General features: G+C 52.8%; 3 protein-coding genes across 3 annotated transcripts; 2 read left to right on the forward strand and 1 right to left on the reverse strand.

Moving 5' to 3' along the window:
* Positions 1 to 218: 218 nt before the first annotated feature.
* Positions 219 to 2,916, forward strand: COCSUDRAFT_66319 (NAD(P)-binding protein; the record flags this gene model as incomplete). Its single annotated transcript, XM_005647117.1, has 7 exons — positions 219 to 246; positions 413 to 527; positions 637 to 782; positions 993 to 1,113; positions 1,317 to 1,424; positions 1,695 to 1,808; positions 2,010 to 2,916. 7 exons carry the CDS (start codon positions 219 to 221, stop codon positions 2,296 to 2,298), a joined length of 921 nt encoding a protein of 306 aa, XP_005647174.1. The 3' UTR covers positions 2,299 to 2,916.
* A 49-nt stretch (positions 2,917 to 2,965) lies between these two features.
* On the forward strand, positions 2,966 to 5,797 carry COCSUDRAFT_53613 (hypothetical protein). The gene is made up of 7 exons (XM_005647118.1): positions 2,966 to 3,046; positions 3,386 to 3,461; positions 3,599 to 3,687; positions 3,821 to 3,890; positions 4,119 to 4,300; positions 4,523 to 4,728; positions 5,092 to 5,797. Exons 2-7 carry the CDS (start codon positions 3,410 to 3,412, stop codon positions 5,207 to 5,209), a joined length of 717 nt encoding a protein of 238 aa, XP_005647175.1. The 5' UTR covers positions 2,966 to 3,046; positions 3,386 to 3,409; the 3' UTR covers positions 5,210 to 5,797.
* A 906-nt stretch (positions 5,798 to 6,703) lies between these two features.
* On the reverse strand, positions 6,704 to 10,517 carry COCSUDRAFT_29293 (the Kifc3 motor domain in complex with Adp; the record flags this gene model as incomplete). Its single annotated transcript, XM_005647119.1, has 10 exons — positions 10,332 to 10,517; positions 9,883 to 10,009; positions 9,638 to 9,716; positions 9,379 to 9,454; positions 8,920 to 9,016; positions 8,534 to 8,627; positions 7,989 to 8,113; positions 7,606 to 7,705; positions 7,173 to 7,302; positions 6,704 to 6,877 (listed from the first exon to the last, which is right to left on the reverse strand). Coding segments are annotated over exons 1-10 (1,140 nt in total), but the record flags the coding sequence as incomplete, so codon positions are not given.
* Between the last annotated feature and the right edge of the window lie 3,162 nt (positions 10,518 to 13,679).

A 13,679-nucleotide genomic window follows, 5' to 3' on the forward strand; every position in this document is an offset into this window, starting at 1 on the left:
TACAAGGGTAGGAGCTGCGACAGATCTGCATCAACGAGGGGACGACAAAACTTGCTTCACCAGAAAAGAACATCTGGTCAGATCCTGGTTATTTTTTGCCAGAAAGCTCGTATTCAGAGAAGTTGAACTGTAGAATATATGCGATTGATGTCGTTGCAACAAGGCCGATCCTTTACGGGTCACTCTGCCCACCTGTTCACCTCCAGAAGACAGTTCACATGCTCCTCGAGAAGGCGATACTCTGGGGTAGCATGCAGTGCAGTCACATTCAACGGAAAGAGCGCTTTGATCACAGGTGTGCATTGTTTTGACCCTACCGAAGTATCCCTCAATAAGCCTAGATGCGACAATGGCATAGATGCCTCCATTAGAATTCAAGGCATCAAGCCACCCTGGTATGCTTTGTCTGCAGGAGCCAACACCGGCATTGGGTTTGAAACAGCCAATTCACTCGCATCCCAGGGGTACGCCACGGTGCTGGCATGCCGAGACATCAATAAAGGGCGGGCTGCGAGGGACAAGATCAAGTGTGCTCAAAACATCTGGCACACTGTATTTCAGCATATGGCAAAAGCTTGAAATGATCGTATCGTAAGGTGATGCAATCCGCACATTGACAGGGATACCAAACTGCAGGGCAGGGCTGCCTGGGGCAAAGGTGGAAGCAGTCTCGCTGGACCTGGCAGATCTGTCAACCATCCGCAGCTTTGCCACGAAGGCCTTGGATGGAGGCAGGCCACTGGATGTCCTTGTGAACAATGCAGGCATGCTCCTCGTACCCTGTATCTTGGCTGCAGGCAAAGCAAATTGCACAAGCATCTATGGGCCCACACCCGATGGCTGCTTGAGGATGGGCTTTCTCTTTCCTGGGCTAATAGAGATGGAACAGAGAAGTTCACTCTACTCCCTTGGAGGTTGACTGCTCCGAGCGACCTGAGCAGGGGTCTGGACATTCATTTGTTGCTGGGGTGATGTACGGTGCATGCATGCAGGTGTCATGGCGACACCTGAGCTGCGCACAAAGGATGGGTTTGAGTTGCAGCTGGGGACCAACCACCTGGGCCACTTCCTGCTCACCACCATGCTCCTTCCCCTGCTCACAGATCCCTCCAGGTGACCCCCAGAGGAAATTTCCACATAGAGACTTGGTTTTTGTCTCACGGGAGGCTCAAACTGGAAATTTTGCCTTACGAGACACACCTCAGGCTTGCGTGAGGAATGCCTTAGCACAGGAGATAACTCACAGCCCATATCTGGACTTCAGTCTGCACGCACGAATTTGGAATTGCAATTGTGATGGCATGTGTGCTGTGCAGGCCGTCCAGGATAGTGAATGTGTCGTCGTCCGCCCACATGTTTGGGCGCATAAACTTTGAGGACCTGCAGAGCCGGCAGAAGTACCAGCCCTGGGTTGCATATGGCCAGTGAGTCTTCAATGTCATCCAAATTTTTTAAAAAACCTGCATTGTATCCTCAAATAATGCTCTGCAGCCAGTCACTGTGACAAGTTGCGTCAAGCATCACAGTCATGTTTGCTTGCATGCTTGAGCCTGGGAACACTCTTGTGGATGCATAATTGCCGCTGAGGCTCTCTCTCCCACATATGACATTTGAGTGAGGGCAGTGCAATGGTTGGCGCTTAATCGTTCACTCTGATACGTGCTGAGGTCCAACTGTTTTGGGTGTGTGCGCAGGTCCAAGCTGGCAAATGTGCTCTTCACATATGAGCTGGCCAGGCGGCTGCCGCTGGATGCAAATGTGACAGTCAACGCACTTCACCCTGGTGTTGTGCAGACAGAGCTCCAAAGGTAAACTCCCAACATTTCCCCTTTTCCTTCGCAGCACTGCTGAGCATCTTGCTCGCATGTCCGCGCCTGCATGCAGTTCTATTTCTAGTAATCACGGAGGCCTGAGAAATGTCTTGAATGTGAAAAGAAACACTTGGGAGTATATGCATGCATGAACTTCAAAAGGGAGGCTGATTGGGTGGCATGGATGCGCAAATGCAGGTACCTTGTCCCAGACCCGGTGCCCTGGTGGCAGGTGCCTTTGCTAAAGGCAGCCAGTGTCTTTCTAAAGACTCCAGTACAGGGAGCAGCCACCAGTATCTACCTAGCCTCCTCCCCTGAGGTGGAGGGTGTGAGCTCCAAGTACTGGGTTGACTGCCAGCCCAAGGCGTCCAGCAAGGCCTCCTATGACACAGATGTGGCGCGGAAGCTATGGGAAGTCAGCCAGGAGCTGACCGCAGCTGCTGACAATGGTGAAGTGCTGGCAGTTCCTGCTGCGCGACAGGCTTGAGCATGGCTACAGATTGAATCAGAAAAGTAGAAATGCAGTCATCAAGGCAGAGCGTGCTCCAAAAGATAGGCGAATCTAGACTAGGAGAGGATGCACACACAAAAGAATGAAACATAATTCTCTGATTTGTGGTGACATTTGCCATGCGTGGTCGCACATGCCATGCCATCTTTGATCATTTTGCTGAAAGCAATATCAGCTGAAGAGTCTGTGCACTGCAGATTTGCTCTCAACTTGCACTTCGATACCTTATATCAGAAGTCTTGGTATCTAGCTGATCTGCGTCTTGGACTTAGCCGCTAGACAAGAGAGGTCTTTACAAACAGTCCTGATGTGAGGGGCATGGAAATCATCAAGGCTGGGGTACAATGCAGTCACTGGACGGTCCAGCAAGGTGTTCTATGACAGTGGTGCACCACGTGGCCATTGGTCCTCTGGTTTGACACTCTGATGCTCTGATGGTATTGCTTGCTTCAGTATTCTGCTGTTTGGAAGGTATCTATGATAATATGGAATCTTTAGTCAAGGATATTCTTCCTGACGTAAGGCGCGTCCGTACAGTCGAGGTTCCCCATCAACTTCTGCTGCAGTTGCCAGTGTGGTAACAACGTAAGCAGGACAAGCCCTTCAAAGGCTGCAAGACTCCGAGCATCCAGCAAAACATTCTGAGATTCACACCTATCCTTCTGATCTTCTCGCCGCACACCCACCCGCCCGACCGAGCATCAACCGCTCGACAGCGAACAAGGTGAGCCAACGGCATTCCCCTGGCATTGGCCCGTCGGCCTTCGCGCATTCTGCCTTCTGCAATTTATTAGTTTTACGGAATGCAGAGAAGGATTCTAATGACTGAAGGCACTCAACGCTGTGACAAGTTGTCATTTCTATCCTGTGAACATATTGGCGGGGCAATGCCGGTACATGCTGGAAGCATCACCCAACCTTGTTCATTCCTATGCAATTCTGCTATATATTTTTCTCGATATAGCACTTATTAGCACCTATTATTAGCACTTACTTGTGATTTACTGTGCACACTGACGGCCTGTACAGCACGTAATCTGTTCTGGGTGACCCCTGTGCGCAGGTCGACAGCCAAGAGTCGCCTGCAATGAGGACAATTGCCTGCATCGCGGTCCTAGTGGCCCTCATCGCAGCAGCAGGTGAGCTTTCACAAGATTATCGTGTACAATTTTTCCCTGAACGTGCTTTGAGTAATATTGCTTCGCGTCTCATTTCGTGGGCCTTTCAGTTTGCGCTGTCTGGCCTTTACAGCCTGAATTTGGTATTCTACTCGCAGGAGCTCGCGACCTGCCACCAGCTTCTGCTCCGGCTCCTGCTATGTCCAAGCCCATCGCCGACCTTGTCTTCACGCTCTCCGCCGAGAAGGTGCGCCTCCCCCGGACTCTCGTGTTGCCCACCACGACTAAGCTCACTGGCCTTGCCTTCTTTGCGTCGCATGAAAATCCCCGATCACACAGCGATCTGCAATACTTGACTTCGTACGATGGATCCCGTGCAGGCCAGCTTCCCCACCTCGACCACCCTGCAGCTGCAGGGCGTCAGCTCCACCGCCCAGTACTACGGAGCAGGTGAGATTTTTGATCTGTCCCTGCATACAGCAAATTTGTTTGGTTACAAAAAGACACCCTCATGCGATTCTGGTACTGGCTCATGAAAACCAGGCTAGAAGCCACCAAGTGTGACTGCCAGTGCATACACCAGTGTGGAACAGGGTGCTCCCAAGATCGACTTGTATTGTACCTTCGGACAAAAGATTAGACTGATCCAATTATGATCGAATCCTGCACTGCTTGCAGGTGCCAAGGCCGGACTGATCTCCACCTCAGTATTCACCAACGGCTCGGCAGGGGCTGAGTACGTGGCCAGCAATGGCGAGTGGCTGAACGTGCCTGACGCCGTTCTATTTGCGACCAGCGGCAGCAGCAACAAGGCCATCCTGATCTCCCTGCAAGATCCCATCTACAACAAGGAAGACAAGGTGTGCGCCCAGATAAATTGCGCCATGGCACTGTGGGGTTTTCCACTTCTGCAAGATTATTAGCGGCGTTCTGTGGCATTGCTGCTGCATGTGCATGCTTAACAACTTTTGAGGAGCAAAGCCTGCAAATGGGCCTGTCCTGTCCTTGAGGCATACTGTACCTTCACAATTTTCTGGTCAGCATAAATTCAAAGGTGTCAAGCTGTGTGTTGTGCCGTGCAGACCGTGACCTTCAACATCGCCGTGCTGCCTGCGGACGAGGCTGCACTCAAGACGGCGCGCGGCGTGACCAACGAGCTTGTGATGGAGCACGCCAACAACGTGGGCACCCCCCTGACCGAGGCGGTGCAGCCGAGTGCGGTGTGGAATGACGTCGCTCTCTTCATCGACCAGAACCGCGAGTCCCTCAAGCCCATCGCCGAGACCAAGTACGGGGGTTTGAGCTGCTCTGCACCAGACGCCCTCTTTTTCCCTGCGTGTCAGTGATGTCACACTGTGCTGTCTGTGTGCTTCATGATCAGCGCCTCAGCTCTTTACCAGAAGTGTGTCATAATTGATACTGCAGCCAAGCAAGTGATAAATTTTGTTTTGTTTCTTGATGCATGTCCTGCTGGAGGCAAGTTGCAGCCAAGTGTATCTGTTGGAAAAAGCATCCTTTGCATTGGAGTCTGGCAGTCCTGGCTTTATCCTTATGCATTATGAGTGTCTTCTGTGACAAAAGGGCAGGTGTTGAAAGCAGATGACATCTGCAGCGTCCAGTGACTGAACCCAGGTTCTGTGTGCATGCTCAGGTGGGGCAGCGGGTCTGGCTGGGGTGGATCCGGCTGGGGTGGATCCGGCTGGGGATCTGGCTCTGGCAGCCGCGGCTGGAACAGCGGCTGGGGCAGCAATTATGGCTGGGGCAAGTAGGATGGCACATTGGGTGCCTCCCATACCACCGGCACTGCTTGAAATGGTGCAACTTTGTACAAACAAGCACGCAGGGGAACAAGTGAACCTCAGGAAGCAGCATGACTCCGGCAGAGCAGGCTTGCACGGGCCTGCAAAGAATGCAGCAGGCATATTATTATATGGTAGTTCAGATTAATTTATTTGAGAATGAAAAGGGTGCCTGGACATTCCTTTGTTTCATCAGTAGGATCAAAGAAAAATTTACCAATGAAGTCAGGTTGGCCTCCATGGCCAGCTCAGAAGGTACAGAACAGTAGACAGTAATGAAGCTGATGGTGATGAGTATGAGTATGACGGGGTAATACAAGCCATTCATTTGCACATGTACAATTGGAATAAATACTGAGCGCCAGGCTCTGCCTTGCACACCCATTCTTGGGTGTGTACTTTGCATGAAGTGTGATATTGAATGGCAGCTCCAGGACATTGTTGCAGGGCATTGTCCTGTGCAGTTCTGCCTCGCATGTAGTGACAATTATATGCTGATTCTGGGGCCACAAGGTCACCCGAACGTGTAATCGATTTACAGTGCAAACATTTCAAGTCACAGATTTCCCAAGCGCCAACAGACCAACGCACCCCCCAAACCATGTAGCATACCCGCATGCGCTTCATACTGAACGAGATTCTCTCATGGATTTTGCTAGCTGCAGAGGTCTGCCCAATGATAACGAACAGAGTCCCAAATAGTGCTCATGAGCACCAAAAATCAGGAATGAATCAATACGAGCCAATGGAATTCTGCTAGCTGTGACAGTGCCGGGTGGCAACGCATGCGAATGTACAGTTCATTATCAGCAACTTTCAAACCTCCAGCTTCATCCTGAGCAGTTAGGACCTGAACTTAACCTTAATCAGGCAACACATACAGGATTTCAAGTGTCGCATGCATGGCGAATGCCTCATGATCACTTGAAAGCACGATGTCTCAACTTTGTCCAGTCCTTCAAGTCTCATTCCGGACTAGCAGCTTTCCATTGTTACCCCCTGGGGCCTTGCAAGGTTGGCAAAACAATGTAGCCATGCCTGAACCCATGATTTGAAAAGATCCTGCGCTAAGGATAAAGAAACAACCTGTGTGTAGGTGGCTATGCTGCAGAGTGCAGCCTGTCATGGTGATGCATAGATGTCCTTAGCCAGCCGGCCAAAAGCAACAAAACTGCAGCAGTCAATAGAGCTTGCAGCTGATCTTTGTTTCTATGTTCACTGTGCTAATTGGCCTGCTCACCCCACCACCATTGATGGACATCCCAACATTGACCCTAGCACTATATTCCTCAGGGGGCACTAAAGTAGTCTTTAGTACTCCCTGTGTTTCTCCTCTCTGCAAGCTATGATCGCCATCACTGCCTGTCTTCTGCAGCCATGCACAGGTCAACGCCAGTTGAAGCGCTGACTAACTGCCCCTCATGGGCCGAAGGTCTTGAGCTTGGAACCTGCCGCAGGGCCGCTCGGCTGCGCGGCGCGCAGACGCGGCCTGTCCGCTGACAGGTTTGAACGCAGGGCGCCTGATCTGGCGGCCAACGATTGGGTTCCCCCGGCCTTCCCCACCGCCGGGGGGCCCTCGCCTGCTGTGGGCACGTCCTCGAACTTGCGCTGTGGGGTCTTCAACACCACATTCGCCACCTGAAGCCCCGTACCATGCATGCTCTCTGTTGTGCTGTCTCCATCAAAGGCTTGTGGTTGCCTCCAGGCTTACTGAAACACAGTTTTGCACCGACCCATGTGCCGGCATGTCACGAATAAGTCCTTGTCTTGACACCTCAGGCACCGCAAGCCCCAGCACATATGCGGAATCCATCACATCACAATGCACGTCCAGGGCTCATCAGGGCCACAATTGTCTCACGCAGGGCACAGGCAAGTTGCATGTGTCTCAAAGGCAGAACGTTGCAGATCTGCTGACAGGACAGAGGGGCACCTTGGAGGCGAAGGCGAGGGAGGAGAGGGTCTCTGATGCGTGGGCTGGGGAGGGCGCCAGGTTGGCGACCATCAGCGCCTTTGCATTGCCGCCCAGCGAGTCTTGCAGCAGCATCGTCAGCTTGGAGTTCCTGCGCGCAATCAAGTTCATTAGATATCAATCAAGTGCATTAGCCTAGAACTCAATTTTGCACACAACCACAGCCGATAGAACATTTGCGGCGCTAGAGAAAGTAGTTTCTTGAGACGTTTCTATATCCATGTGACCTGGCACACATTTGCAATGTTCAAGTGGAGCATGCAGGCTGTGAAGCCAAACAGCCACAAGACATCCCAACAATGTGAGGTTGGTGTGCGGATGGCTGAACAGGGGACTGTGAAATATTTTACTGTGAAATTTCCTGGGGTTGCAGGTGGAAGGGGTTCAGTCGTGCCTGTAGGGTACGTGGGAGGACTGCTGCATGAGCGCAGAGATGACATTGCCCAATTCCAGCAGGGAGCGGTTGATGTTCTGCGCCTCCGTTAGCGTCAGACCTGCACATTAATACACACAGCTAAAGCCGAGACTCTGTGTTTGTCTGAGTATCGATTCGAAAAGCAGCACAAAGCGCTCATTCTGAGCAATTCTCAGATGAATAACTTGCAAGAAGAAATGAGAGCCCCACAAAGCAGTTCATGACTATGTTTCAAGGACTTCAAGCATCCTTGCATTGCGCGGCATATGATAGTGTTACCCAGATAGGGTCGAGGTTGCACAAGTATCAGGAGCCCTAATGCCATGGGGACACAGAAGACACGGGAAGCATGGATGACCCACCGCTGGCCCCGGTCTTGTTGATGCGCTCGCTGCCGGCCAGGTCGCACAGAGTCAGTTTGCCGACGCTGCGGACGCCTGTTGCCGGATCAGTGGTCGCCGCATGCACAATCAGCAGGCAGTGCGATCTGCACAGCAGTAAGCACTGGTCTCAGACCAAGAATCTAACGCTGACGCTGTGTTGCGTCCCCGAGCAAGTTGCAAATCGGCGTGGAATTTCTCGGGGTACGACAACATCTTATCATCGTATTATGGAGCCAAGGGGTAATCTCTCTTGGGCACTAAGAATGCATGAGCAGGGCTCTCTACCACGGCAGAGGGCTCCACCATGATCCCGTCCTTATCAGGGGTCTGAAGGAAGCAATGTTCTATGGAGACAATACTCGCATGCACTCAATCATGGGCTCTGGCTTGTGGGCATCAGGAGTGGGTCGCCCTTGCATGCCAAAGGCCACAGAGCGGCAGTGGCTTTGTCATCATTAACAGGGAGTACAAAAGACTAAAGTGGCCTTTGATACCCCCTGTTTAAAGGGTGGCAGGGTCTTTACCGGCTGGAGTGGGCGTTGATGTCGTGGCAGCCGGTTGCGCGCTGCTCAAAGCCGCGAGCCATGATGTCCAGAATCTGCTCCGGCGATGTCACCGCTGCAAATGCATGCGCATGTCAATTGAGCAACCCTGTCTCACAAGAGGGGTACACTGGCGAGGCCAGCAGGCAGCATGCTCTTCTGCATTAGTGCAGCATTAACGACGTGTATGTGTATACAATTCCTGGACAGAAGTTATGCTGCGGCAGCTGTTCACTCACTCATGAGCAACGACCTGGATAGACGCACAAGCACAAGCACACAAGCAAGCACAAGCACTTCACGACGAGCGCGGGGCAGGCAGATTTGGTATCGGGATAGATACTGTGTGGAAGAGGGAAGGGACTCACCGACTTGTGTGAGGTCTGGGACGTTGAAGCCTGCGCCAGAGGTGGCCTTGACCAGTTCCACTTCCTTCTTGCCAGACTCCGCCAGTAGGTCCCACACCTACACTCCCGTTCCATTTTTGTTACCTCTGGATGCCTCGATGCTTTGTCTTGGGCCACTTCCTAATTGCACTACCTGAGGTTGCATTTGTTGCCCTTCTGAAGTAGTTGAAAATGTCAGCACACACAGAAGAGGAAGCATATTGCATGGCTAGCAGTCATGCCCAAGCAGAAGGGCTACCCTATGATGCCTTGAAAAAATGACATGGTATAACTTGATGTGAAAGAAGAGGCCAGTAATTCAATGTGCAATAAGTCCACCCATTTGCTGTGGCTCTGATACAGTGCCTTTCTTTCCCTAGCATCTCATCACATGACACTCTTGAGCCTAGACAGGAAGCAGTGGGCAGCATGCGGCCGCACCTGTTCATTGTAGAGCTCCACGATGGATGTGGTGATGTCATAGGTGGTGCCCCCCTCTCGGTCCTCCTTGATGCACCTGCGTGCACACTCCCCGTATTTAAATTTGAATTTTCAAAATTAAAACTTGCAACTTCCGAGTCTTCCATTGCTTGCGCCTGAGGATGGCAAGGCAGCCGCATGCAAGGCATGCGATGGGGCCCGACACAATTTGCTGTTTGAGGGGGAGCTCAAAGATCTGAGCAGAGGGGGCAAAACCCACCTGAAGAGTTCCTTCATGGTGCGGTAGTTGATGCCTGGGTCCTGCCTGGTGCCCTCCATTGTGTATGTCTTGCCCGCCCCTGCAATTAGATACCCTTTCTCTTAAAAAAAAAAGTAAATCCTCTGGCAGATTTACTTCCTCTTCTTTGCTACACACTGTGATATCTTTGTGGGAAGGCAGCCATGAATAGTGAGGACTGGTGTTAGGGCAGGCAAGATTTGTAAGCTCCTGAGTTTTGGCTGCACCTGTCTGGCCATAGGCAAAGATGCAGACATTGTAGCCGTCCAGCGCTGAGGTGATGAGCTGAGAGACCTCGCCAAAGATCTGCTCCTGGCTGCTCTCCGGCCCAAACACCCTGTCAAACTCAAACGCCTGCAACCCAGCACCGCAAGGACATAAAGAACAAAAATGTCACCGACATTTATGAGCTTCCAATAACAACTTATCAGAAGCAAGGCCAGCAATTGGTCCCTTAAACGTCTGATTTCCCCCATTGCAGCTATTAAGTTATATCGGATCCTTGTAGACTACCTGACCTCAGCAACCTTTCAGACCTCCAGACCAGTCTCCTTCATATTGACAAGATATTAAGAGGCAGAAGGGGCACACATCATACATATCTTTTGTAAATCCCAGGACACTTCATCACTAATATGTGCCAATTGCTACACTCCCGAACCAGGCATGGCCTCACCTTGGTGGATCCGGCGGCGGTGCAGGAGATCCGGTGGCTGTCTTCGCACGCGAGCACCGGCGCGCCGCTGCGGCCGGCTGGCTCCGACGGCTTGACGCGCACAAACACGCGGATGTTGCCCCGAAGCTCCTGCACCATGTTGTGCAGCCGCCGCCGCGCCGCCGATTCCCGGCTCAACGCCGCCCTGCTCTCCGCAAGCACCGCCTCCTACAAACAGGCCATCAATTTACGTTCAAGTTGAGAGAATTTGGAGAACTGGATATGAATAGTGTTGAGTTGTGTCCTCTTGCACTTGTCAAACAGAGCGGGTCCTTCGCCTTGCAAAGACTGAAAAGCTGGTCCGCCAGCAGCGCCTCCTGCAAAACTACCTTCGACTTGGATTTGTGTTATATTGAGGTAAACCTGGCGTTGAGTTGCACGCTCTCATACTTTTCAAATAAGGAGAAGAGCGGGGCCGTTGCCTTGCAGACAGTCAATATTACCCGATATTTCACATCCGTCGCATCTCTTTATTGTCACTTGGGAGACACTTGTCCTTAACCTTGGAGATGATCAGATCCTGGTCAATCCTGATTTTTAAATGATTCTGGATTCTTAGCATGACAAGGATCCCAAATTGCCACAATTGCTTCTAGAGCACAGCCAAGCATGCCATCAGCCAAGCATGCCATCAATGTGATCATTTACTCACAAACCTTCCGGAAATGATCAGAAAATGCAATATGAAAGGGAAGCACACCTGGTTCTGCAGGGCCTGCTGCATGCCAGATCTGGCGCCCTCCACGATGACGGGGATGAAGGACTCGAGCGCGGTGGCCTCCGAGCGCAGGCTGGAGTGCAGGGAACGCGCGGCAGACAGGCCCCGCCGCAGCCCCATCATCCCGGCCGCAAGGCGCCGCTGCATCTCTGCCGCCGCCATTGCATTCACGTCCCTGCGGTTGTACAATAATGATGTGTACAGTCCAATAAGGCTCCTCGAGGCGCTTTTCGTTGCATGTAAAATGCCAGGGAAGACGGCGCAGGAGCATTGCTGCACATTAACAGATTTTTTTGCAGCTTCACATTTCCTCAGAAATCCTTGGAAACCCCCAAATGTGTTATTCCAGGAGCGTTGTGTCTGGGTGTTCCATGGCATATTTTCCATGTGCTGCTTTGAAAACTTACATGCCCTACCCACGGTGCACAGAACTGCAGCAAGCCGATCCCATGACAACCTTTCAGCATGAAAATAATGGTACCTATTATAGGGCTGGTTGCCCAGCAATCTGTGCGAGGGAAGCTCCAGGGACAGGTGCGGACCTGAAGACAGTGAGAGTGGCTGGGCTTCCGCCCACATCGCAGCCGTCGGCGCCGGTGACAGCCAGGCTGAAGGTGCCCTCGCTGGGCGCGGTGTACCTCAAGCCGTAGCTGCCGTCGCCGCGGTCCGTTACGGCCACCGCGTCGCCGTCCAGGCCCCGTATCGCCGCCTTGAAGCGGTCGCCGCCCCTCTTGCGCGCGTTGCCAAATTCGTCGCACGCCTGCGCACAACGCAAAACCTCTAATATCCTTGCATTGATGCGCTGGCCCCAGGCCGCCGACTTTGCTAGAATGGCGGGTGTCAAAGGTTGCTGACGCTTTAATTTAGTAGCAGGCTGTGCCCGCGAATGCATGCCAATGCCCCAGATTTCATGCCACGGTACCCACTCCAGGAACGTGTGTCATATAGCAAGAAGTGGGACGCAGAAATGATCCCGGTGTTGTGTCGTGGTGCATGGTAGTACTGGTGTGGTAGTAATGTGATGTAGGTCATGTAGGGGTGACTCACCTGGATGACAAAGCCGGCGGGCACGCCGGCGACGGCGCCCTGCTGCGGCCAGAAGCCGGTGAGGAAGCTTCGCGCTGAGCTGGCGCCGGCCTCGCGCACGGCCACTCTGCTCTCCCGCAGCACCTCCGGCTGCCGGTTCTCCTTGTGCAGGCTCGCATCTGGGAACAGCAGGATGCGCAGTATGTACGCCCCGGCCGTCTGCGCCTGTAACGCCACCACCGCGGTGCGGGTGCCTGCAGAGACACAAAAACTCCTTGAGTCTCCTTCAGTGCAACAGCCGCTGGTTTTTTACCCCTGGTATTGATACAAATATTCCAGGACGCTCTATGAGCAACAAAAGGCATGGGGGATCTTGCTGCAATCTCTGAGGAGACCTGAGCATAGACAAGCGCAGGAAAACATCTTGGAGACTGATGCCTGCAATGGGCTCAGTTTAAGGCACCAGTGCGTAAGAATCGACAGAGGTATTCTTCGCACCTGATGAGGTTTCTGTCACGTCGCATTCCATGGATCGCGGCGATCCCTCCGCGGCAGGCTCGGCCACCTGAATGAGCTCCGCCGCAAATCGGCCACCGCTGGCGCCCGCGTTGCCGTGCGCGTCGAACGGCGTGATAACGAAGTTTGCCGGCGCTCCTGCATTATATCCTCACCTCATGTTACTTCAAATCCATCTGGCTCACCGAATTATGCCAACGCGCCCTCCATAAGCATCAATGTACACTTCACCAGCTTTGGATCCGTTCATGACACTTTGCATGCTCCTCTCCCAAATCCTACAAGCCCATGTCCAGATACATGCTCCTACAGGGCCAAGGAAGTGGCAGCTTGTGTTTTTAGACAGCTTCTCCCTGTCTTTTTTAGGGGTTAGGAGGTGGATTGATAGAGTCCAGGACAAATATGGTTGACCCCAAGCAGAGTGTAGAAGATGTTAACGCACCGGCTGTCAGGACAGAGGGAAGGTTGGCGACCAGCTTATCTGAACACCTTTTGATACTTAGAGGTTGGGCTGATCTAAGTCTCAAAAGATGAAGATGACCCTGGCAGAAAGCAAACAATGTTCACGCACCTGCTGTGAGCACAGAGGGGAGGTCGGCGATCTGCGTGCGAGCGAGGTCGAGTGCGCCGGGAGTGATGCGCAGGCGCTGCGAGGCAGCCTGAGAGGGTATCTGCAGCGCCTCCCCCGTAACGGGATCGGTGACGCTCACCGCGATGTCATACACGCCCGCCCGCGTGAACACCGCCCTCAGGTAATGCTGCCGGCCCGAGTTGCTTGCCTGCACGCATGAACTCACTCTTCTTTGTATGCCCTCGTCAGCAGGTGGTCCTGCGGATCCACCAGGCACCGAATGCCTAGCTTTGATGCTAGACTCCTTTTTGCTGCACGAGCTCTCAGTAGGCCCACTCGCTCGCACTAAGGCACAGAGACTGTCAAGCAGCCCAATGCCGACAATTAAGGAGGCTTCTGGACGGTAGCAAAAAGGTGGGTTCCTTTCAAAGGCTAAGTGGGTGCTCAAGGCAAATGGCAGGATCCACGGTGAATGATT

This window comes from Coccomyxa subellipsoidea (assembly GCF_000258705.1).
Source record: "Coccomyxa subellipsoidea C-169, whole genome shotgun sequence".
NCBI lineage: Eukaryota > Viridiplantae > Chlorophyta > Trebouxiophyceae > Coccomyxaceae > Coccomyxa > Coccomyxa subellipsoidea.

Coding starts and splice junctions, on each gene's coding strand:
- COCSUDRAFT_53613 (XM_005647118.1), top strand. CDS start 3,410: ATGAGGACAATTGCCTGCATCGCGGTCCTAGTGGCCCTCATCGCAGCA. Junction 4,301..4,522: donor TCTACAACAAGGAAGACAAG/GTGTGCGCCCAG, acceptor TGTGCCGTGCAG/ACCGTGACCTTCAACATCGC. Junction 4,729..5,091: donor AAGCCCATCGCCGAGACCAA/GTACGGGGGTTT, acceptor GTGCATGCTCAG/GTGGGGCAGCGGGTCTGGCT.